The sequence below is a fragment of the Neovison vison genome, chromosome 3, assembly GCF_020171115.1.
Source record: "Neovison vison isolate M4711 chromosome 3, ASM_NN_V1, whole genome shotgun sequence".
NCBI classification, from domain to species: domain Eukaryota; kingdom Metazoa; phylum Chordata; class Mammalia; order Carnivora; family Mustelidae; genus Neogale; species Neogale vison.
Genome location: NC_058093.1, coordinates 136,735,892 through 136,761,958, shown reverse-complemented (window position 1 = coordinate 136,761,958; position 26,067 = coordinate 136,735,892). Strand labels below are relative to the sequence as shown.

The 26,067-nt window shown below is 47.8% G+C and overlaps 1 protein-coding gene across 2 annotated transcripts in view; it reads right to left on the bottom strand.

The window, feature by feature from the left end:
• The window catches only part of BCL2 (BCL2 apoptosis regulator), a 166,256-nt gene that overhangs the window by 129,321 nt on the left and 10,868 nt on the right, over positions 1-26,067 (bottom strand). Inside the window, exon 3 of one of the 2 annotated variants that reach the window (XM_044242855.1) lies at positions 25,044-25,429. The exons of the other annotated variant lie outside the window; for it this stretch is intronic. Within the exon in view, the coding sequence (XP_044098790.1) occupies positions 25,427-25,429 (3 nt within the window). The 3' untranslated portion in view covers positions 25,044-25,426. Of the gene's footprint in view, positions 1-25,043; positions 25,430-26,067 lie in introns of those variants that run through there. 2 annotated transcript variants of the gene reach the window in all.

The window sequence follows — 26,067 nt, the reverse complement described above, 5'->3', positions numbered from 1 at the left end:
GTTTAGAGGATCACAACCTAAATGCGTGGGATGGCCCAGCCTGATCAAGAAATGTTGCACATCCCCTAGGACTTTCCACCATCCCCTGGATGTCCCTTCCAGGGAGAAACTGACTGCATTTCACATGTTAACACAAAGTGTCTTCTCTGAGATCTGAGATTCTTATGAGCGTAAGCACACAATCTGGGAACACAATAGGGAGCAATCTACTTTGTGTCATTTAGAACTTCCCTCAGAACTGTTCACCACTTCAGAAATCTCACATCACTAAAGGCCACACTGATTGTCACTAAGTTGCCCACATAACACATCTGCAGCACCTGCCTTGAGGGCTGCCACATTTCCTGGGATCCTACTCGGGGATCCCGAACATGTGACCACACCATGATGACGTCTGGTGTAGCTGTCTCACCCAGACACACTGAAACAGTCATTTTATTCCAGACACAGATGAAAAATGGGCAAGAGACTTGAACTTTTTCAATAAACATGAAAAACAATTAGTAATCAATAACTGGTTATCAGAGAAATGGAAAAAAAAAAAAAACCCACGGTGTGATGCCACTACGAACACACTAGAATAGCCAAAATAAAGAGACTGACAATTCTAAGTTTGCAGTGTAACTATCGGGAACTCTCAAACACAGCTGGTGTGAGTATAAACTGATACAACCATTCTGGGAAACTGGCTGGCGTTGCCCCGATGACGGCTCCACTCCTCGATACGCACCCAACAAAAATGTAGTCTACACATACAACAGAATATTATTCAGCCTTAAAAAGGAAGGAAATTTTGACACACACTACAATGTGGATGAACCTTGAAGACATAATGCTAAGTGACACAAATATGATTCTGCTTATATGAGGGACCTCGAGTCATCAAATTCCTAAGAGACAGAAAGAGAATGGTGGTTGCCAGGGGCCGAGGGAGAGAGGAGAATGGCAAGTGAGTGTTTAAGGAGTCCAGCTCCTGTCTGAGAAAATGCGGGAAGTTCTGGAGGCAGATGATGGGGACGGCGGCACAAACGCCACTACCGAACAAACGCCACTACCGAACAGCTCCAAAATAAAGTAGTAAATTTCATCTTATATATATTTTGCCACAATTTTTTAAACTACTTTAAAATTCGAAAACAGAAATGGTAGCAACAGTAATTGTAAGGAACTTCCACAAGCCAGACAAGGTAACTTTAATACGTGCACAACTGAGAGAAGATACCCGTAGAAGCTCGTGGTTTATCCGTCTGGCTGTTGGTAGTTGCTGGGTTTTTACGATTCCATCCAAGATCAGTGAACAATTTCCCTAAGTTATTCCATGTTTCAACATAAACACCAACAGGAATTTCTAATGGTAAGGAGTGAACTAAAAGGAGTCCACAGCGGTAACCAGTATTATCAGCTTTACCAAATACTCTATTTGTAGTGTAACCGTAGCCCACAGCCGTCATCAGCTAAGGTAAACGTAATGGCGATGGCTAAATTAAAGATTCTCGTTGATTAAAAGGGCTTTAATATTTCTCGGCCTAATAATTCAGTTCAGTTAGCGCCGTTACCCCCAAGTTCTCAGCATAGGTAATTAAGAAGGTTAAGCAACAGGTCACCCTATAATGGTAATTAACTGCAACTCCGATTATCTTTAAATAGCAATTTCAATCCATGAGACGCAACTAGTACTTATTTCTCTCATAGGCCAAAAGATCAGAATTTACCCTGGAAGTTTATCAGAACTGCTTCGAATCTTCAAAACCCAGATTGGTCTGCAAGAGCCTAATCGTGGCCTTGAAAATGAGCCGCTCCCATATCCACTTTAAACCTTGGTTTAAGCAATAAAGAAAGTTGACTTCGTTTATTTTCCTTTTCTCCTCCTGAACAGAGAGATCCAATTTATAAAGCATGTCAGTGAAATGAAATCTTATTTTCAAGCTCAGCTTTAACATCTACCTAAACAATACTTGAAAGGCCGTCACAGGTTTTACTCGAAGCACCGAAGAGTTGGCATTATGACCCTTGTATGATCTACTAATGACTTCTGTGAAAGGCACTGAATCTCTGTAATCATCAAAAGTGAAATCACCACTGTCAAAACACTGGCCCTGACCCACAGGAAAATGCTTGATAAATGGCAGTAAATAATATAATAATAGCAAGAGCCAGCGTGCGTGGTCCGTGTAAGCTAAATGTATTATCCCATTTTAGCTGAACAGATTTTAGAACAGTGTGCGATTCCATCCCATTTTGTAAATTACCAAGCTGCACCAATTCAAAAAAATTCTTCTGAAACTCAATTCCCAGGCATTTGGCTTTTGTTCCTGGGATTTCCACTGCCTTAGAGGATCCAGCTTTAATGGGCTCTTTCTGAGAAATCTTCCTTCGGTTCTGAGAAGTACTTTTATCGAACGCACCATTTAACTTCATTTTGCAATTAATGAAACTCTCAGGACATATTTCCCCTCCCCACCCCTTTTTAATTCTAGTTATTTTTTTCTTGCCTTTTGGGTAATTAGGAGCAGAAAACTACTCCCACTTGGAACTAAAGGCAATAAACATGGCAACAAAAACACCAAAAGCCAAAACAAATGTCATTTGCAGAGTTCTGCAAAGCCCATCCTCAGAATTAAAAACATTCTGTGTCACCGCTAAAGGTCTTTTTGTTTGCTAGCTATCAAACGGATCACTTTCTGATTTCAGTGAAATTCGACCAAATAGTAAAGCTTTTCAAGTTTTTGGTCCTCCTTGACATGAACACTTAACCTTTTACAGCCTGGGAGGTAGACTCTTTCCTGCCTCCGCCACTTGACCATTTTGGTAATAAAACAAACCACCAATTTAGTTGTTTATTTTGTTAGCTTAAAAAGGTTTGCATGGTTAACTGAATGCAAATGTACCGTGCTGCTCTTCTCCTTTTAAAGTTTTAGACAAATCGTCACTGGACAGATTCAGCCAGGAATGACCCCTCTGCTTGTGAGACCCACGTCCCAAACTAGAAACGTGACAGAAAAGCGGGCAATTTAAAGAGACGCCCATTCCCTCCAAATCACTCTTCACTGGGTGGTGAAAAACCATTTCAGTCACTTTCCCAGTCACCCAAGTGCACAACCCCAGAATTTTCAGTTCAATTATATTCCCAGTAAGCCCCAAGGCCCCTCTGGTGATGGAGAAAACCATCAGGCTCCGGGCAGGGGAAGCGAAAGGCGCACTCGAATGTGCGAAAAAATGGCTCCCAGAGGATTCTCTAGACTTCCTAGTTTGAGGTAGATCAAGAGCACTTTTAAAATAAACTTGGCGTTTGTGTCTCAGTCCAGTGGAAAATCTGACTTCAGACCCTTCAGTGACACAAAAGAAGCTTTCCTTTCCTGTGCAACCGGGATCCAGCTTTTGTCACCCTAACTGTAGCGGGCCACCAAAAGGGGTACCTGTGTGCCACGGGAGGCTTGGAAGCGTGGTGTTGGCAATCTTCGCCTGGGGGAGCATCGATTCCCGGGTCCCACCCTCCACCCCCATATATCCAGATTAAATTGGTCTGAGGCGTGGCCTGGGATTTTTAAATGTTGCCTTGGCGATTTCAATGTGTGGCCAAGGTTGAGACCCCCAAGTGTCAGTCAGCCCAGGCTGCTACGGGCGAAGAGCATCCACCCAGCGATCTATGAACAACGGCAACTTACTTCTAACGGTTCTGGGGAGCTCTCTGGGTCTCTTTCATAAGGGCCCTAATCAGATTATGAGGGACCCACCTTATGACCTACTCATCTCCCAAAGGCTATGAATTTTGGGAAGGGACACATATATAGTCTATAGCGACCAAATATCGGGTGGAGATCCCCCCATGCCAAGCTAAGGCCTGGGGGGGGGGGCCTTGGGCCCGGAGCCCACTCAAGTGCTCTGAGGTAAATGACGTCAGGGCTGAGCTGAGGGTGCCGCTGCTCTCAGGAGCCCCAGGATCAGATCAGCCATCGCCTTCTCCCCACTCAGAAGCCTAAGAGTTCCCCAAACAAGGGCGGGGGACGGTGGGGGTAGGGGAAGATCACACATAATTCTGCAGGGCTCTCGTGCAAGGACCCAAATGTGGTCCTAATTATAGTCTCCCTTCTCTGGGGGCCCCAGAAGGAGATACTCCCAGGAACTGAGTCGAACCAAAGGCGTTCAGGCTCCCCACAGGAGTCATTCCCAACAAGGTGGCCGTGCACGGCTGTGCCCTACCCCCCCCCACCCCCAACCCGGGCGTGAGGCTCCGAATCCCTCCCTACACCACGTGTGCGGCCTCTGCAGGCCCTTTGTGGCGGGGCTTCTCCCAACACTCTATGGGGACCTTAAAACCAGCTGATTGCTTTGAAACTTTAGATCCAAAAAAGTTACCTTCAAACCCATGCCTCAAGGGCCTAAAATTCCAGAGCCGAGCCCCGTACTGCCCCTAAAGGTTCGAACACCTCATCCGAAAAAGCCATGGGGCCTCCTGCCTACATTTCTGGTTGCAGCGTAGTCTAGGTGACGCAGGCGAGAAGTGTGGGGTTTTCCTCCCCCAGACCCAAGACAGGCTTACGCAGCTCTGGATCCAGACTGTGAGAACCCGGAAGGTCACAGTAGGTCCTCTCGGGCTCCACTCCAGCGAGTGTAGACGCCAGGGAAAGGGGAAAGGAGCTGCTGGCAGCGCGTCGCGGAGGCCCAGAGCTCTCGCGAGACCAGGCTCCCCACCTCTCGCCCTGTCCTCAGGGCCGGCCCCGGCCCGCTCACCTGCGGCTGCGCCACCCAAGGGACCCAGAAGGGCCTATCAGCAGCAGCTGGAGGAAAGCGGGCTGGAACGAGGATTCGCTTTGAATGGAAAAACAGAGGTCATTAGGGGAACTTCTCACTCGTCCAAGAAGAGCCTTGTGTACTCAACTCCCCTGGCAAGGAATGAGGGCGTGTTGTTCTCTGCTGAAGACCATTGCCCTGGAGATGGGCTGGGTGGGAAGAAAAATGTCGGTGGGGGCTCTGTCCTTGCTGTGTTCTGTCTCTGGCTGACCTCAGGAACTGAGCCCCAGGCGGTGGAAGGGGCGCTTGCGATGCTCTAGTCGTCTCCCCAAGGCTGCACGGCCTTAACTGGGGCCGTATGTGGGTAAGAGAGCGCCCCCCTCCCGCGATCTTGTGAAAGGGGAACATATGCAAATACAACATGGGTTATGGCTGGGGAGGTGCCGGACGGGAGACGTGTTCTAGAGGCCTGTGTGGGCCACACACTGAACATATGCGAGCCATGTGCTGCGGATCGGACACGGGAATGGAACGCTGAGCCGGGCTTTCACCAAGGGGCTCACTGCAGAAGGGAGGGACGGTGAGAGCAAGGGGGTGCTGGCAGCGGAGAGAGAATGAATGGGGGGTACTTGGAGGAGGGTGGAAGTGCACCCCCTCGATTTCATTCACCAAGCACGTCTCCGTATTCCCTGCCTTCTGGTGGCCACTTACACCCGACGACCGGAGGAGGGTGTAGGAGGTGGGAGGTACCCGTATCGGTTCCCAGCGGCCATAAGCGGGGGCTTCTGCACCCACTTTCCACAGGAGCAGCCTGCCAGGCTCCATCAGGGCCAGGATGCCCGTCCTGCACTGCGTGTATCTGGACTGCATCCCAAAAGGGTCTCCTGGAGGGTTCTGACCCTATGACAGCTGTTTGAAAACAGACCACAGACACGTGAGGTAGTCACAGCTTCGGGACATGGTTCAGATAAAATCTGCCCCCAATCAGGCGAGCTCCCCGTACACAAAACGGGAGCGCCATGTAAAAGAACGGCCTCGCTGTTCCTTTTACGATCCTTAAAGTTGACGCGATTGTCCAGGAAAGAATTTCAGTTCATCAGATATGAACTGAGAACCTCTTACACAGTTGGTGGGGGAGGACACACTGGGACATACATGAATGATTACAATCCAAAGCTACTGTGCCTTATATAAACACCGAGAGAACCCAGACGAAAGGAAGGTTAATTCTCATTGAAGGAGAGACTGACTCCACGAAGAGATTGCGGCGGTTGGGGGTGGAGGGGAGAGCAGGAAGGAGAGAGGAGACAGAAGGGGAGAGGTAAGCGGGAATGAGGACCAGTGCCAGCCCAGAAAGCCCCTGCATAAGAAGCTACGGAGTTAGGATTTGGGCGCAGTTTCGGGGTGAGGGGTGGAAGGTGACATGAGAGGTTGGAGGTGGCACCGAATCATGGGAAGGAGGTCAACATTTCCTTAGGACCCAAACCTCATGAAAACTCGGTGCCCCAGGGGTAGATGTTACTACCCCCATTGTGGATCTGGGTCTCCTGACTCCCGTGACAATATGAAGACCCATCCTAAAGGTGTCCCACATAGCTTTGAGGGCCTTGAAGGAATTCAGGTCTCCAATGCAGGACACCGAGGAGATAATCAGCACATTTCACGGCAGCACTCACCCTGAACCACCTCTGCACACACCTCTCCCCACAACCTCTTATCCTCTGTAGCTATCCTCTTGTCTCCCTTAACATTCTTTCTCTCCTACCCCAGCAGCTGCACGGCACGATTTCTTGCTCAGAGCAACTGACTGCTTTTCTGCTCTTCCCACCAGTCACCTGAATTGGGAAGACAAAGGGGCTCTCCATGAACCAACTTTCTTAGAAGGTATTAAGAATTTTTTGGGGCGCCTGGGTGGCTCAGTGGGTTAAAGCCTCTGCCTTCAGCTCAGGTAATGATCCCGGGGTCCTGGGATGGAGCCCCACATCGGGCTCTCTGCTCAGCAGGGAGCCTGCTTCCTCCTCTCTCTCTCTGCCTGCCTCTCTGCCTACTTGTGATTTCTGTCTGTCAAATAAATAAATAAAATCTTTAAAAAAAAAAAAAAAAAGAATTTTTGAAGCTAATAGTTTTATACTCTTGACCAGCCACGAACTAACAAGGAAACAGAAGCTCTGAGAAAATGAGGATTTCTCAAGGTCTAGAACAGGTGTTTTAGGAAGATATTTTGGCAAAGAGAAAGAACAGAGCTGGGAACAGGTGCTCAAAGAGAGTGAGGTCAATTCAGAACTCTCCCCGTGAGACCCTTCAAAGATGGGCTTGAGATGTATGGGGAATTCGTGTCGAGAAGGAACCACGGAACTATAGACTATAGATTTTTAGAGCTGGGAAGGATCTCCAGACATCATCCAGGAAAGTTCTACCTCACAGATGAGAAAACAGAGTTGAAAATGATCTAAAAGTATGGGCTTTGTCTGGGTGGATGGTGATATCATTACCCAGACAGAACAGACAGAGAACAGCAGCTCAAGGAGGAAGTTGATGAGTTCACTTTTGGACATTTTGAATTTGGAACATTTATGTCACCAAGATTTCTTTTTTTAGTTTTCAGGAATTTGAAAACAAAATTGTTGGGTTTTGGCATTGAAAGCAATATCTTTCCACAAATACCGTTTCAGTGCAGCTACGATAAAAAAGAACTTGTGGCTAGAGCGTCCTACGTGAAGACAGCACATTATTCCGAGTCTGTGTGTTGTGACCAACAGTCACTCAAAATCACAAATAGAGAACGATATGGATCCAATAAAAATTTTAGGCACTTTCTCCATAAATCTGTTTCCACTAACACTACCCTGTTTTCATATACCTATACTACAAAGGATAAATTTCTTCCTTATTGGTAACATACAGATCAAACTTTGAAAAACAGTTGTTTTCCATTCTTACTGATGCCCAGATGTAATTCACTGCTGTTTTGTTTTTGGTTTTGTTTTATAATATGTAGCAATTAACCAAGGAAGATGAGCACTTACTTGTTCCTACTCCAGGGGCAGCAGTCTAGCAAAAGTTTCAATGCAGCAGATTAAAAAACAAAAAAAAACCCTCAAAATCAAGGAGACTTTTATCACTCTTTCAGAGCAATTTGCAAAATGCCTTGATTTGGTTGTCAGGCAGCGAAAAGAAGAAGTGTTTCCAACCCCCTCCCAGCCATGGGGATACGTCGCCAATTTTAAGAACAAGATCCTCAAAGTTGCAAAGCACCAAGAAGGCAGAACTTCTTGGCAGCAAGGTTTATTCACAAAATAACAAAATGTAAAGTTAATAATATTGAAAATAACTGCAGTTCTGTTTCTTCAAGATCTGAGTAGGGTGACTGCAAAGATGGGGAGTTTTGGCAAGAAGGTAGAATGGAAGCACCTTCTAGTAGAGATCTTGGCTTTGCTTGCTGCTGGAGCCAGATGCCTCGCATTGAGGCAGGCACTCGCTAAATAATGGCTGAATGAATGAATGAAGCCAGGAGGGAAATGAACGAATCTCAAAGTAAGGGACAGCAAGACCACTATACTTCATTTGCTGATTCATTTCTTTGGCAGATGTCATTGAGCACCCATTAGTAGAAGACCACCAGGCACAGGGGTGAACAGACAAATGCAGAAGAGGTAAGGCTGGGCCTCCACATGCTTCTTGCCTAGGAGAGGAAGAAAGACAAGGAAAGCAAACATCTGTGCCTCAGAGCAGAATCAGAGCTTGGAAGGGAGGCCCAGGGAAGGCTGGAAGCATGGTAGAGATGTAGAGGTCAGTGGAGTCGCTTTCGATAGGGACACCTTCCTTCCTCCAGAGGAACTAAGTAGATGCAGAATTTTGGAAAACATGGATGGAAGCAGAGCACTATGAGCATTAAAAACAGCAGGAACAAAAATGCCCAGAGCAGAGAAGACAGGATGGGTCTGAGGCCTGGCCAACCTGGCTACGGAGCAGCCGGGGCCGCTGAAGGACGAGCATTCCAGCAAGGGAGGAACTTAGCAGCAAGCTCCTTTTCCTTCTAGGAGAAGAGGAGCCTCTTTGTTTTTTAATCAGGGAAGAATTTTCATCAAGTCTGTTATAAGGCATAAACTGGAAGAAGCAGACACTGGAGCAGGTTAATGGGATCTCTGAGGCAAGAGTTACTAAGGGCAGTGGCAGCCAGCCTAGGAAGTCACCGAGGATGGCAGGGCCTGGAGCTCCCTGCACAGGCTGAGCAGAAGCACGAGAAAGGCATCCTAAGTCCTGCCTCTGGGTGATGGGGATGCCCATATGGAGCCGAATGGTGGAGTCCGAGGAAGGTTCTGGAAGGATAATGAGTTTATTCCTGCATTAAGTATTTGTGATGATACGTTACATTTGTGCTGCCCACAGGAGACCTGGGAGGAAAGGTTCATCAGGACCTAGGACACACGGACAGAACTGGACTCTGCAGAGACAGCCATTCGGGAATTAGCCGCCTATGCGCACTACTGAAACTGTGGGAGTAGAGAATGTCCCTGGAAAGAAAGTCAGGAAACAAGAGAGAGAAACAGTATTCAAAGGCCTTCCAAGCCATCTACTCAGCATGCCCGCCTCAGAACATGGTTTTCAAAGCAAAAGAGAATTCTTAACCCTGGTTTTTAACTTGGAACAAAGAAAACACTGCCACATCTCACCCATAAGGGCCAGAGCAGCAATCCTTTTCAACAAAACCCAAGCTGAATCCCACTGGTGGCCTTGGACCTGAGAGGGAGTGTGATGGAAGGAGGAGCATGTCGCCCGCTGCTCAAGCCGGCCCTCCTCCCACGGACTTCCTTCGAGCTTCGCCCGGCAGGCCAATAGCCCCTACGGGCTTCAAGAAACCCTCGTGCCGGGTAGAAGGCCAGGGAAACGAATAACCTGATTCACCTCATCTGCAGCCACCACAGACAGAAAAACAAGAGGAGATGTGCGCGCTGTGTAGGAGGAATGTTCTTTCCTACTCCCACCCGCGTCCCGCGTCCCACCCGTCTCTCTGTCCCAGGTCATTATCAACACATTTCAAACGCGGAGAAGATGTTGATAAAGCCGCTCGGCATCTGCTCCCTCCTCCACAACGGAGCCCTGCGTCTCACCACCGAACCTTCCCACCTCAGCGTGGAACAAAAAGCCTGACTTCTACCCCCGGCACCCACAGCTGTTTTCCACGAATAGAAAGAACCTAGCCAACCCCGCTGGCTCTTTGAAGGTACGATATCCTTTTCCTGTGGCCTAATTTAGCTGCACATTGAAAAGTGCAGAAAAAGCAAAAAAAAAAAAAAAAAAAAAAGGATGAGGTTTTCACAAGAGTTACTTAGTGGGATGAAGCAGATTTTCTTCCAGTGTCAAATTCTTGAGGCGCATGTGCTGGGTTTACATTCTTCATTTGTTGAAAGAATCTCTAAATTGTTCCCAAAGTGTATTATCATTTTGACCGAGGAGATGGAAGTTCATGGCTGTGAGAAAAATATTCTGTGTTTTTCAAAAAGTCATCCCTCTTCTTATCAAGGACTCACAGGCCCGTGTTGACGGGAGCATTACCCGGCTGAACAGCTACCGGCACACGCGGCCTAGCGCCCTTCCACAGGCCCTCATCAGCTCTGGAAACCGATACTCGTCAGGTGTCCAGGGCGCCACAAGCCTGCTGCGCCTGGCGTCACTCACAGAAGGCGGAACAGAGAAAACACCCTCTTGGGGTTTGCAGTTAAACCAAGGTGTCCTCTCCCAACGTGCCAAAGTACAGCACCCGGGGGCCCATTCAACAGCACGAAGGCGAGCAAGCGGCCTAGAACTACCTTGTTCATCTGGAACCTTCTCTGGCACACTATCCACTGAGGTCCTGGACTACTCCTGAGTATTCTTTTTTCTTCCTCATTAAAACAGACCAGAACATGAACGTTTTAGATGCTCTCCCTTCCCATAGAGGAAAAGTGGAAGGGGACCATACTGAAAGAGATGCGGAGCCTGTTTTATGTCTCTTTTTCCTAATCTTGGACTCCTAAACAAGGGGGTGTATTGGTGAAGCAGAGGAATACCACGGGAAGAAAGCTGGGTTAGAGCCCAAGAAGCCTGGGAGCCGTGCTGGGCTCACGGGAGTGAGACAGAACGGGAGAGCTCCGTGGGGCTCTGTGGCGTGGAAACCCGGAGTCCAGACAGCACCCAGGGAAAGACGTCACAGGTCAGCTAGAGTGGTTCTCAGGGAGATGTATGGAGGGCGGTTTGTCCCAACATGGAAACCTACAAAACAGTCCATTTGGTTTTCAGAAAAATGCAGAAAGGATTCAGCACAAACCTTTTTTAAAAAAAGTAATGCCAGATCCTTAAGAAGGTGAATATCCAGGCTTATGCCTATAGCTGCCCATGCCTGGGACCATCCCAGTTTCTCCCGATGTCCCAGTGTAGTAATTAATAACGCCTCCTTTCACCCTTGTAAGGTCCCAGCTTGGACAGTAACCTTTATGGTCAGAGATATGAATGGACAGCAATCTGACAGATTAAGGCGGACACTGAAACAAATACAATATTTTAGAAAGGTTTTATTCTTCTGAACCAAGGAACATGGATTAGAAATGATGCAGGCTTTACATACCGCCTTACATCCCCAGTTCCAGGCAGGGCCTTGCACTCTGATCCCAGAGCAGGGCTCCCCCGGAGAAGAGGGGCTCGTGCGTGGCACTGAGCAGGTGAGAAGAGCAGAGCCATTCTCTCCCACATCTTCAATGAATGGTCCTTTGGCCACGAGATAGGGCACTGAGCACTGGCTTAACGGTTCTCCCTGACTCTGTGGGTGAAACGGGTGTGGGGGGGAAGGGGGCTGTCAGAAAAGGCTTCTGCTGCAGAAGTTTCCATGGAGTGAAGTGCTCTCCCACACCATGCACCAGGAAGGAAAACGAGCTCCCTACTGAGCGGAGTGGGCTCAGAAGCCCGAAGACGGAAGGTCTTCACGAGCTGGCATCTTCCCGTTGCGGATGACCAGTCATGTCAACAATGGCTCTCCCACTGCAAGCCGGTGTTTGCCGGAGGAGCCTCGCTTTGGCAGGGCAAGTTCAGAAGAGTGGAGCCGGGCTCGAAGCCTCCGGTGCAGCCGGTGGGACCCAGCCTCCTCCTACCAGCATCCAGCCAGGCTCTCAGCGGCTGCTTCCCCGCACGCTCTCCCCCTGCTCCTCCCGCCGCCCGAGAGAGAGAGAGAGAGAGAGAGAGAGAGAGAGAGAGAAACACCCAAGCAGCAGGACTGGTGAGACAGGTCTAATCGCATGAAACCAAAACACTTCTCGGGACCGCACTACCCAGAACGAAATGCTCTCTGATCCCCTGAGCACTTTAAACCAAAACACCCTCAAACCCTGAACATCAGCAACGCACATACTTCTCTTTTTCGGGGTTGTGAAGGGAGGGTGGGGTGCGGCACAGAACAACAATTTTCATCAGAGGAAAATCCCCAATACACAGGCTGACACCTGCTTTATCTATTCTCCTCCCAACCAAGTTAAATCATCACAAACAGTCTCGACAAAATATCCTCTGCGGGTCTGGGGGTGACGGTGACCGGGCGAGGACCGGGCGTGTGTTGGGGGGCATACTGTCAGCATGGGGTGTGAACGGGGTACGCTCCCCACAGAGGCCCAAAGCGGGTGAGTGCCTGGTGCGGACATTTGGTTATTCCCCAGCCTGTTGGTACAGGGTCTGGGGGAAGAGAAGCACATCTCAAAATCCTCCTGACCACGTTTTCACTAACCCACCCACAAAAACAAACTGTAGCTAGAAACTTCCAATGTCTCATTTCAAAATTTAAAACAAGATCTCGAAATGGGAAAATATAAGAGACTGCATAAATTTATGGAGACAAATTCCCCCCCCCATTTCCTATCTTCTACAGGTACCCACTGTGAAAGAGCTCATCTTTAGATCTTTTTTTAAGAACTAGCTGCCTACCAGAGATCTTCACTTCGACACTTCTTTTTTCAAATCTAGCATCTCCTTGCCATGTGATACCACGACACTTAGAGCTGGCGGAGCGAAAGCCTGTCATTCTTAAAACATGAAGAGAATAATTCAGCGCGTTTTTTCTTTTTTTTTTTTTTTTTGTGATCACAGAGAATGCAATTAATACTCTGGCTGCCTTGGTATAGACCAAACCTTCTGCCACAGTGTTTTGTGCTACTGCTGTCTCGGGCAGCTCTGCCAATCTTTTCATTCCAACAGAAACGATGCCAGGCTTCTCAGCACTCGGCAAAGTATAATGAGGCGGAAGAGGTGGCTGGAACCCTCAGTGGGGGAATGTGGTCCTGGGGTGATGTTCTACGAAGTACATAGCTACCTCGAGATCCAAGGGTTTTTGTCTCCCCACACCTCCCCAAAGCAATTAAAACCTAGTCTTTACAAAGGAAAGGAGTGAGATTCTTAAGTCTTCATGGGTAGCCCAGGAGATTTTAGTTCATAGGCGGTGCAAAGCAGGACACACAGCTGCAGACAGAGAACGAGCAGTGATTTTCTACGGCATCTGATCAACGTGGGGGAGAGTTGCTACCTGCACAACAGGTAGACTTCCAAGAGATCAGATAAGAAATAATTATGACTCACAGAAAGGACAGGGGTGAAGAGAAGAGAGCCAGGAAAGAGAAATACGTATACATGTTTGTAGACATTACGCTACAACACCCATGCACAGGCCAAAGCTCTAAGGGAATCCTAGACCCATCCCCTGACTCATTCAGGGCCAAATAACTGGTCCAAGCCAGTGATGGTATTTACCACGGATCCCAGGGGCCCCCGAGTATATTAGACAAAAGAAAAAGCAGTAAAACCAAACCCCAGTGCTATCACTGATTGGATATTAATACCACCCTACTTGATTCCCTAGCCTTCGAAACTTAGAGAATCACAAAATCTAGTGAGAAGCCCTCTAATCCAACTCTCTCATTTACAGATGAAGAAACGGAAGCTCAGAGGAGCGTGCGACGCACCCAAACAGCAAACGGCTCGGAAGGCTGGGACACGACCCAGGGCTCTTGGCCCCCCGCCCTCAGTGCTGGGCTAATCTCACCCGCTAGACCAGCCACAGACTCCTGACCTTGATAGCTTCTTCTTCGCTACAAGTGTACCTCCTCCATCCTGTGTCTGGATTGAGTGTGTGATATTGTGATATAATAAGAAATATACATTTGGTCTTCACCTCCGGTTCCTGGCACAGAGCTCCTAAAACTCTTGGAATTTCCTGAATGACAGCAGTGATAGCGGTATCTTTTGTTGTAATATACGCAGCCTCAGTCCCCAGTTCCTGACACAAGAGCTTCTAAGACCCTTGGAATCTCTACTGATGAGTGTCTTTTGTATGCTAATTAGATGATTAGTGGCCAGTGGTCTTGTATCACCTCAGGACGGAGGGGAGGCCTATCACCAGAAAGTTCAATGATGACAAGGGGATGGACCTTTCAGCCCCAATCCCCGGAACCTTTTCTGGAGAGAGAGGGGCTACAGAATGAGTTAATCACTACAGCCAATAATTTCATCAGTCATACCTACTACATAATAGAAGCTTCATTCAAACCCCTGAACTGTCAGGGTTCTGAGAGCTTCCCGGTTGGTGAACGGTCCAAGAGGTTGTGAAAGCTCCCCGGCACCTCCCCCATTCCTTGCCCTATGCACTTCTTCCATTCCGGTGTTCCTGAGTTGGATCCTTCATTACAAACCAGTCGTAGTAAGTCAGGTATATTCCTGAGTCATAACCACTCCAATGATAACCATTCCAATAAATTATCAAATGTGAGGAAAGGGTAGTGAAAACCTCTGGTTTATAACTGGTGGGTCAGAAGTGTGGGCGGCTCAGACACTGGTATCTAAAGCAGGGGGCAGGCTTTGGGATCTGATGCCAACTCCAGGTAGTCGATGTCAAAACTGAATTAAATGGTAGGACGCCTAGCTGATGTCCAGAGATTCAGAGAACCGGTTCCTGGGGCGAGGAACTCCCTTCCACATCTGCTGTTAGAAGGGCTGGGAGTCCAGTAACTCACAAAGGACTCCTGGGATCTGATCTCCTGCCTCTTTTGTCCAGGGTAGCTGCTTTGTCCTTCCATCTTGTGGACAATCCAACTCAGTCTCAGAACTTTCTGGCAGGTGAGATCTGCTGGCTTGCTGCACACTGCCAGGCACAGGACAGGACCCCAGCTGACTTCCAACAGAAGAAAGCATCCCCTTACCAGGACAACACGCACAAACCCTTCCCTAACTTTGACCTGATGGTTCCCAAGACGCGAGTCCCACCTTTCCACTGAGTACTGGCTCCGTCCCTGGATGAATGTGTCACATCAGTCCGTGGCAGGACATGCTACATTCACAAACACAGACATATTTACTTCTAAATGGGATCCTGTCCCGTTGTCTTGAAATAGATATTCCTACCGGAAGTTTTTAGTTTCTTTCTAGCAGACATCGGACTAGCGGTGGAAAGTCTGACGTTGTACTCCCAACCCCAACTCTTGAGGCAGGTGGGCAAGCCTCCTCTTTGACTTCAAGATACTCACCTTTAAAAGTGTGGCCAGGCCCTCCCTGCATGCACCACGCGTGGGCTCAATGAGAACCTGGATGCGAGTACACTTGGGAAAGAGTCACACAGCGTGCCACAAAGCTGTCTAAACTATACCTCGTCTGGGCAAAAAGGAAGCTCTTTCTACCCTCCCATGTAATAATATCCAGAGATGGGAGTAAAAAGGTGACCGCACTGTGTAATAAACGGTTAGCAGTCCAGACCAGTGCTATCCAATAGAAATATAACAGGAGCCACATGAGTAATTTTAAATTTTTGAGTGGCCACGTTTAATATATTCTTATTTAAACCGATATATCCAAAACACTATCACTGCAACATACAATTAACATAAAGATTAACCTAAAAATACTAATAAAGCATTTTTGCCTTCATCTTTTCACACAAAGTCTTTGAAAGCTGGTGGGTACTTTATACTCCAATCACATCTCCAGCCAGGCTAGCCACACATCACGTGCCCAGTGGCTACGGCACTGCCGGACACTGGAGGGGATCTGGGACACACTTCGTCACGGTTTCACGCTTTGAAGATTGCGAGTCTTTTTTCGATGCCTAGCACACTGTTTTCAATGCCCAGTCGATACGTGTGAGAATGGTAAGTGTTTGGATGTCTCCTGTGATCATGGGATAAGAAGAGGCAGAAAGGACTTGGAAAGGCATTAGTCCGTGTTGACCTTTTCCTATTCTTGAAACCCAGAAGTCCTGGCTTGCAGGCTGCCAAAGGGAAAGCTGCTGCCCTGGTGAAATCCCAGGTGAGGTCTGTCCTGACAGTGGGAGCCCCTCCCTCCCAGCTACCTTTTACCCCGGTGCCTCTACAGGGGCCCCTGCCAGAAGCCCAGGGAGACCGCTGAAAACAGATGAGCACTTGTCCCCCCCACCTCCCACATTACTGTGAAATCATTTGCATTCTGTTTGGCGAATTTGCATAAAATGGGAGCCAAGAGAGTCTGGCTGGCTTTCCAGGCCACACTCTCTCCATGCTGCTATGGCCACCACTATTTATCACCACTTACAAGGGTGGGAGAGCCAGGCAGACCCCTGGTTGGAATCAGCATAAAAATAGAAGCCCTTCCCCACACTGCCACGATGATCGAAAATCCTGTCCTCTGGGGTAAAGGAGTGGAGGACCTCTGAGATGTAATCTGGCTGCCGCGTCCTTTTGTTATGACAAGAGTTTATTTTATGTGACTCTGACCTATGGCATGACAACACAGCCTCGGTCGGGGCTCTAACGATCCCTGACGGCGCGCTCACCTGAGCCGGGGAGCTCACGTTCCGGCCTGTGGGCCACCTGGGAAACCAAACTCCCCACCCTTCATTCCAGAAAGCCACAGGCTTCCGTTCCAAAAAGCAATGTTTCCCCTAGAGGACCCCTTCCCCTTCCCCCCAGGTTCGTTGAGGGTCAACTCAAGGTAGGGTGCCACTGCCCCTAGATGCGCATGCTCCTTCCTCTTCCTTTGGGTCACGGGGTGGGGGAGGGGGCAGGGGTGGGTGGGGGATGGGAGACGGATCTGTAGGCCCCAAGTGGACAAAGTAAAGGACACAACAGAGAAGGCAAGCCTGCAAGGGAAAACACACAGAAAACAATTTGATGCTAGTTTACAATTTGTTATTTTATCTCAAAGGCCCATCTCTTTCTAGGACTCTTTCCCAGAGAAATTCCATTTTCATTACAAAGCTGGTTTCCGATGCCAGGGAAAGGACTGCAGCGCTGTTATTACTGCCATTGTTATTTCTACTAAGGTCATCTCAGATGGTATGTCTACGTGAGATAAATGGTTTCCTAGGCAGGCTTCTGTGCCTCCCGCCGCTGGTTCTGTTGGCCTGCTCATCACTCCTGGGGCCTTGACACAAGCAGCTTCCAGGAAACTCCAGAAGGGGAGAGGCCATAGTGCTGTGGAGAAGGGCACCGAGTACCCTGTGGATGCCTGAGTTCAAATCCCAGCTCAGTCCCTGAAGCAGTGGCGTTAGTCACCTCTCCAAGCCCCCGTGTCCTCATCTACAAGGACAAAAGCGCACCAAGCTCCTGGGACTGTCCTAAGAAAGAAATACATTCATGGAGATGGGCTGTTTGGAAAGCATCCTGCAGGGCGCACGCACACAGCACAAACAGCTCTTCTACCGTGATACGGCCGGGCTGTCCCTCTGACGCGGCCGGTGCTGCTCTTACCATCCACGCACACTGTCCAGTCAGTCAGTCGGTCGGTCGGTCAGCGTCTACGGGGCACCGCTGTGGGCTTGCCCTGCGCTGAGCACCGAGAGGTCAGGGATGGTCAAGTTGCATCCACATTCCTCAAGTCCTATGCACAACCTTACAGATTTTACCTTTGAAATGTCTTTCACAGTTGTCCCATCCCGGTGGGAAGAAGAGGCAGGTGTCCAGGCGCAGGTGCTCAGCCCCGTCCCGAGAGGGACACCTGCCCCTTCTTCCCACCTGGACTGCCCCCTCCAACAAAAATTACTATCCTGCTAGAAACCGTCACCGGCCCTCTGCCACATCAAAGACCAAAGACCAAATCCAAGTTCTCGGGGAGACCCTCAGGGCCTTGGTGCATCAGCCTTGCTTATCCCCGCCCCCTGCCCCCAGCTTCATCTCCTTGCATTCCATCCCACAACACCTATACTCTGGTCATGCTGACTTCTGCACCATCCCCAACTCGTCACAACCTTCCCATGACTCTCTGTACTTGCACACAGGACCCTCTCCCATCCCCCACAGGGCAAGCTCTTATGTAACCTTCAAGGCCCAGCCTGCAAGGTGCCACCTCCAGGAAGCCATCCTTAACTTCCTCAGGAAGAACTCACTGGATTGCGAGATTTCCAATGGAGGGTCTGCCTCCCCAGGCGGCTGCCCTCCACAAGGCCAGAGACTACACAGAGAAACCTCAAAGGCATTGAGCCTGGTGAACAAGCGAGTGGCCATATGTCACTGCCCTGCAGTGGAAACGAAGTCCAGGAGCAGATGCTCTGAGTCAGGCCACACGAGCCCTTCCGGGGCACGTGGCAGGGCGCCTGGTTGTTCCAAATATGCCAACAATGTCCCTCTGGCAGAGTGAGGATAACTTAGCCACAGCACTCCAGCAGAAACCCCCCCAGAGACACCAACACCCACATGCCCCATAGTCCAGATCCCTTCCATGCTCGGCCCTAGAAAGTGAGGTCGAAGAAAAGGAAGGTGCAGGTGAGCCCACGTGTGAGGGTGCCTCGTCTGCTGCTTCTTTTTCACACTGCCACTGCCTTGCCTCCTCCCTCGCCCTGTGTTCTGGAATGAATCGTGGCCCATAAGCCCATTTTTCAGATGACTGAACCCAAAACTTTTAAAAAATCTTAACCATCTGGAAGGGAAACATTTCAGAAACAGACTACCCACTTTCCCTGAACTTTTCAACTCGCCCTTATGGAAAGGGACCCGTCCTGCTGACCCAGCATCATCGCAAGCCTGGCCTGAGCCACGACCCAGGGACAACCTCGAGGACTGCTATGATCTTCGTCACCATCCGCCCCACACAGAGAAGCCTCACACGGCCGGGTCTGGCATTCCTGAGCGGGGCTTCGTGGCCTTGTTATCAGAGGATAACAGTCAGACTCTCCACGTAATTTTTCTAATAATTTGCAGGCTCTGCTTCTCACTCGGGACTAATGGACTGTCTGTGCCATTTCTACAAACCAGAAAAAAATGGTAACTGACCTTGTGAGAAGATGTATTATAAATAAAAACAAAAACAAAAAAACCCTGAGTGGAAAATTATTTAAGCTAAAGATACAAATGTAGGGATCTGAAGGGGCATGTGCACCCGAATGTCTATAGCAGCAATGTCCACGATAGCCAAACTGTGGAAAGAGCCCAGATGTCCATCAGCAGATGAATGGATAAAGAAGATGTGGTATGTATACACAATGGAATACTATGCAGCCATCAAAAGAAATGAAATCTTGCTATTTGCAATGACGTGGATGGAACTAGAGGATATTATGCTGAGCAAAATAAGTCAATCAGAGGAAGACAATTACCATATGATCTCCCTGATATGAGGAAATTGAGAGGCAGAGCCAGGGATCATGGGGGGAAGGGAGGAAAAATGAAACAAGATGGGATCAAGAGGGAGACAAACCATAAGAGACTCTTAATCTCAGGAAATAAACTGAGGGTTGCTGGGGGGGTTGGAGGAAGGGAGAGGGTGGCTGGTTGATGGACACTCGGGAGGGCATGTGCTATGGTGAGTGCTGTGAAGTGTGTAAGACTGTACCCTTGGGGCAAATAATACATTATATGTTAATAAAGAAAAAAATTTTTAAATTCAAAAAAGGGAATGACATTCTGACAGAGACTACAACATGGATGAACCCCGAAAACATATTGTTAGTGAGATAAGCCAGACCCAAGAGGACAGATACTGTGTGATTCACTTGTATGAGGTGCCTAGAATGGTTAGATTCTCAGGGACAGTAAAAAAGTAGTTATAGGGGGCCAAGGGGAGGAGGGAATGGGGAGTTTGCGTTTAATGGAGTCAGTTTCAGTTCGGGGTGGTGGAACCGTTCTGGAACGGATGGTGAGCGCAATGGGATGACACTGAGAATTGATAGAATGCCACTGAGCTATGCACTTAAAAAATGGTTAAAATGGTAACTATCAGGTATGTCTATTTCTGTCTCTTTCTCTCCAAGCCCACACTTGCGGGCGCATGCACGTGCACACACACACACACACACACACACACAGCACACACACCCCAACTCTGTTAAGAATGATGGCCCAGCTCTTATGAATAATGGGTATGACCTTTGGCGTGTAACCTTTGTGTTACCCTTGTGCATAGCAGGGGCTGAAATTACTTCCTAGTTCTTAGTTGTGTTTAGAATCGTCATAATTACTAAACAGAGTGTTAATGGACTTTGCGGTCATAAAGACTTTTCATCCACCAATTACAATCCTGGTGACAAACGAGTGCTCTTCGTTTCCACGTCAACATTATAAAAAATCGCACGTACAACTGAGGCAGAGAAAGGAAAGAGGTTTCTCCTCTTCATGCTGGACAGGAGGGAGCCCGTCCTGGGCACAGAATCCAAATGTACCCCTCTCTTGTCCCAAGATCAATTGCTACCACTAAGAGGTCACACAGAAAGCCATTAAAAAACAAAGGTCCTAATTATCTCAAGTCCTTGAGATTTTAAGAATTTGTAAAAATACATAAAGCAGACTTTTAAACATTATCATGTTGGGTTAGAGCTTATAAATTAAACACTTTAATTATATTGAACCCACATTTTTAAAGCAGGCTAGTCCCCAGAAGAGAGCGGAAATAGCTAGTGGGGTGTTCAGTTCAGCAAACACAGATCCCAGGGTTTGGGGAGCCTGGTTTTGAACTCTGTCTCAATAAATAAAAGGTTACTATTGTCTCTCTGCCTGAATAATAATTCCCCTTCCTTTTTTGCTTCCTTATGAAATACCATGAAGTTCTACTCTAAAAATTATAACGTGCTGTGCCTGGGAGACACGTTTAATTTAATTTTTTATTTATATATGCTTTCTTAAACAAACCCCTTCAAACAATTTTGTTTTTATTTTATGCCTTCTGAATTTGAGTGACTCATTTAGCACATGAACTTAAGTTAACTAGTCAACCGATACTGTTTAATAACACGAAGAGATACAGAAATTAATGAGAAAGCAAGGGGAAACAGAGATACGTCTAATAAGGAGCCTAGTAAGAGTTTCCTATCTTGTCAGGTCTTAGTGTTTAGGTTTCTTTTAAGAAAGTCATTTCCTGGCCCACTCCAAAACTCCCTGAACCCTGTAGACTAGCCCAGAAGCATCCTGTTCAAATGTTATTGTGGAAACACTGTGCTGTTCTAGGTCAAATGTATCCAAATTAAACCAAGGGAGATGGAAACAACTCTCCCTTGATACACCGTGGTGGCTGAAAGTGGGTTTGTTTATGAGTAGAATAAAATTTACAGCTAAATATAAAAAAAGGGATACATCATCATCTTGTAAGCTTGAGTAACATGTCATTCCACCTCTGGACTCTGGAAAAAAACACTAAGGTCATGCCTAAAATAAGACAGCAGAGGGCTGAGGATGACCCAAGAGGTAAAACCACAGACTTTTCCCACCTCCTGATTAAGGCATCAGGTAGGTTACAATTGGACAGTGAGGTCATTTCTCTTGAACCAGGAACGCATTGCACATTTGTTATTCCAACACACACACGCTGACCCCTGGGACAGTTTCGGAATCAGGTGTCTGGTCTCCAGTATGAAGCGGTCATTACTACTTATTTTTCAAAAGCTATTTACACGGACTGTTGAAGCCAAAGAGGAGAGAGACAGAAACAAAATGTTTCTTTTTTTTTTTCAACTATGAAAGAACTTTTAAAAGTTCGTGTTATGAAAGATTTCACCTCCTCCTTACTAAAATAAAGGTGACTAATTGGCTTCCTAAGGAAACACAAAAGAAACCAAAAAGTTACATGCAGTCAAGTGTTTCTTTTTAATAGGTTTCTATTTTACATTAAAAAAAAAATTCCTTAAGTTTTAGAGGATATCCATGACCGCTTGGATTGCCTAAAAAAGGATCTGGTTTTGCCTCTTACTGGGGAAAATTCCTTGATTTTGCAAACCTCTGCTTCCTCAATCTGTAATTCCACTTCCTACCCTCAGAAGAGGTTATGGGGGTTGAATTATCTCCCATCCATCGTAGCACTAAGCACAGAGTCTGGCATGTGGTGGGGTGAAATCAGTTCCTTCCTTCCTCCTGGCTTTTGGGGCCGGGGCCATTGAACAACGTTGTGATACACAGAAATGTGGGAAATGAAAAGACCAGTAGGGGTAAGGGGGGAAATGGTTCCAAACACTTTGGCCAAAAATGAAAGTCTTCTCTAACTCTCTATTGTGCATGTAACCCCCCCCCCCACGCTTGAACTGACACACGGGCTGTGTTATACTAAGGTAGAACATTGTGTTTTCTGCCATTTACCCTCCCTGTGTAATCTGCGGTACCACTAGAGGAACCCCAGGACTCCCGCAAGAGTTAACGAGGCCCATCGACATTCTCTCTCGCATCAGTTTGTCCCCTTTCTGCTATACTGTAGTCCCTTATATGGTGATGATTTGCCTGCTTACTGTGCCAACGTCCGCAACGGATTCACGAGGGGGTCGAGGGACAGCTCTTGACCGCCACGTCTTCTGCTACAATTCCAGCGCTCTTCTCAGTATTTGCTGAATAAATGAGGTTGAACTAACATAGCCACATGCCCTTTAGACGCTCCGGGAGCTTGCTGATGAAGGCTCCACCGCTTTTTAAATTCAGAAACTGCTTTCATCACCAACTTTATGTTGCTTACCTAAAGAGGCCAATCTTAGGAGTTAACAAAAACGCAGATTGCTGGTTAGATGCCAAACAAGCAAAGTGACTGTCTACATTCATATAATTCTACCTGCCCTGCTGTGTCCCAGAACCCTCATGCTGAGTTTCGAGAACTCTTCTGTCCCTCACACCACCGTCCCCTTGGAGGCGTTGCCTGCTCAGTCCTGCCCAGCCGCCAAGCACAGCCGCGGCATCGTGAGCGGACGTGTGGGCCTCACAAGGCAAGAGGTCAGGTGCCCCTCTGCCCATCCCATAAACATGAAGCCCCCTTCAAAAAGCCAAATCGAAAGGGGGGGGGAGAAACCTGAAACAAAAGACTACATTTTAATTTCCTTGACATTTTTTTTTTTGAGGTAAAAGGCAGCAGAGGATACTACTTTTCAAAATTAGATATACTGGATTAAGTTTCTGTCGAGGAATCTGGTGTCCTTGTGAAAACAGACCCTGAGAAGCAGCGCCGTGTAAGGACAGAACCACTGGATTCTGAGTCTGGGAACAAGTACCAGCTCCTCTGGCCTTTCTGGCTCCCCCGCAACTCCCCAGAACTTTCTCTTTGCATGGGACCAAAGAGGGGACAAAAAGGGTGTGGGCGGAGAAAGTAGGACTAGAACACCTGCCTGGTCCAGGGTCGCCATGAAGACCGAAGGGGCCAGCAGACACAAAATTCCCGTGGAAACTTTAAAATCCTCAGTCAAGGGGCACCTGGGTGGCTCAGTGGGTTAAGCCTCTGCTGCTTTCAGCTCGGGTCATGATCTCAGGGTCCTGGGATCGAGTCCTGCATCGGGCTCTCTGCTCAGCGGGGAGCCTGCTTCCTCCTCTCTCTCTGCCTGCCTCTCTGCCTACTTGTGATCTCAGTCAAATAAATAAATAAAATCTTTAAAATCCTCCGTCAAGGTGAGATCCCACTCCTGAGATTTTTTTCATGCGGAGGAAGATTCTATGAAAACTGCCTCTCAAAACTGAATTCTTTCTTTCTTCAAATACAGTTTTGTTAACTTATTTATGACGACTTATTACAAGGAGACTCCTAACAAAATAAAATTTCCAGTCAGGCAGGGTTAACTGAAACAAATGGGAAATAAGAAAAACATATATTTTCATGTAACTACTACGACGAGGACCATATTCTTTTCAAAATGATTATGGAAAAAGAGCACTGTAATTGAAGGAGAAATGAGCCATGCTCTGAAGCATTCAGTCCATCACTCTATCTTCCTAAATAAAAATCTGTCCGTTCTAGTCCTAATCATTGCTTAAAGCTATCAGCTTCTCGCTGTCCCTACTACCATTCGTCCAGGTCAGGTACAGGTCTTTAGCTCATTTGCTGAGCTAGCGTCTCCCTGTCTCATTCAAGGCAGGACCTTTCTATTTTTTTTTTTTTTAAAGATTTCATTTATTTATTTGACAGACAGAGATCACAAGTAGGCAGAGGCAGGCAGAGAGAGAGAGGAGGAAGCAGGCTCCCCGCCAAGCAGAGAGCCCGATGCGGGGCTCCATTCCAGGACCCTGAGATCATGACCCGAGCCGAAGGCATTGGCCCAACCCACTGAACCACCCAGGCGCCCCAAGGCAGGACCTTTGTAGAATAAACCCTTCCCAGTGCAACTCTCGCATTGCCGGTTCTGATCTGCCCCCTGGCTCTCCTCCCTCGCTCCAGCCCAGCTGGACTCCCGGTTGCCAGCAGCCCACCCACCACTGGCTCTTGGCGTCCCTGACCTTTGTTCCCTAGGTTCTTCCCGCTGGCCACACTTCGCTCCTCCTTCCCACGCCTCTAGGTTAGCTCCGGCTCCTCCTTCAGGCTCCAGCCCCCTCTCCTGGGAAGACTTCCTGGACTCTAATAAGTGCTGCTGTGGTTGTCTATCTTCTCTCCTGGCTCTCTCGAGGCTCCACATCATTGGGGTGATGATCTCCACCCCACAAACTGGGAGCACTCCCACTTTCCCAGGGCCTGGCCTAACCACGTGCTCCATTTAAAAAAAAAAAAAAGTGGAACAAATGAATAAATGATCCCTTGTTCCGTTTGCTTTCATTGTATCATTCAGCATAAAACGGAACAAAACAAAACACCCTAGTTATTCTCTAGAAAATACAGAAATGCCACTGGGTCCTACATCGTAAGAATGAGGACATCCTTTTCAGTACCGTGCTGAGTCAAACAGGTAGCGAGGTCCGTAGGAAGAGTCAAGGGTCTCGACTCATATTAAGTTTCCCCCAAGTCCCCACATTTTAAAAGCACTAATTTCCTCATTGGCCATGCCCTTTCAATATTCCTTCCAAAGGTATTTTCAGTTTCCATTTGACATGTACTTTCATCAGTTAATTTTTAATTGAGCCAAATATTAAATGCTCACATTAACCAGACAAAGCGTGTTTAGCTACTGATTTGCAGTGACAGCTGGTGTTATTCTCACACACAGGCCAAGCATGAAATAGAAAACTAATAACCCCTTAAGTGTGTTCTCAAAGTATCATTTATGGGAAAGAAGACGACTTTCAAAGGAGACTTGTGCAATGGCTGTCATTTTTTTTCCCCGAGCCACAAGCTGTTACAAAGCAGGGAAGCTCATTTTCTCACGGATGCGGACAAGCTCAAGAATCCCACTGTCACTCGATGTGTTCATTAAGAAGGAATCTGGCAGCAGCACGGGGGACAGATCCTTGGGAGAACAGGCCAATTATCTGGGTGTCCTTTATAATTTGAAGTTTCTGAATTCACTCATAGATAAGCCACTTGAAGAGGGTCTGGCAATGGTAACGTAATGCACAGATGGTCACTAAAGAAACGAGAGGGGGGAGGGGAGGGAGAGAGAATTTGCTTGTGGTTTCATTCATGGGGACAAATCTGCAAGCTGACACATCCTTCTTTTTAAAAAGCCCCTGGAGAAGTATGGTCAAGCTTCATTACAAGTAAACAAATCATACGATCTTTCTCAAACAGATGACAAAGGATGAGCAGTAACACTTTGAGTTTGCTTCGTGCCAAGGGATGAGGGTTCTTAAAATGCAAAATTCCACCAGTTCTTAAAACCACAGAGAGGCAGTGATTCCGGCTTCAAGCAATACAGAGCATTGAGTCCAAAGCTGCCAGGCCAGTGGTTTTTATCCAGGACGCCCCTGGTGGTCTTCTTGCTGGTCTGGGTCTGGAGAGGTAAAATCTTAGGCTCTCTCACCTCTGGGAACACTGAGCTCGACTGACTGCCACCTTCGACGGGCAGCTTGTTTTCGTGGGAGAAGAACTAAGGGCTCATTTATCGCCGTGACTTCTATGCTGTCGTTCTTTTATAATGCAGCTACGACACGAATTAAGGGAGGGAGGAAACCACCTTGTACCCACTGTGAGAACCCTGGACAGCCCTGATTTCTTCAATGATAAGGAGATGAAAATCTCAGCCATTAAGGCTTCTCCTGGGCT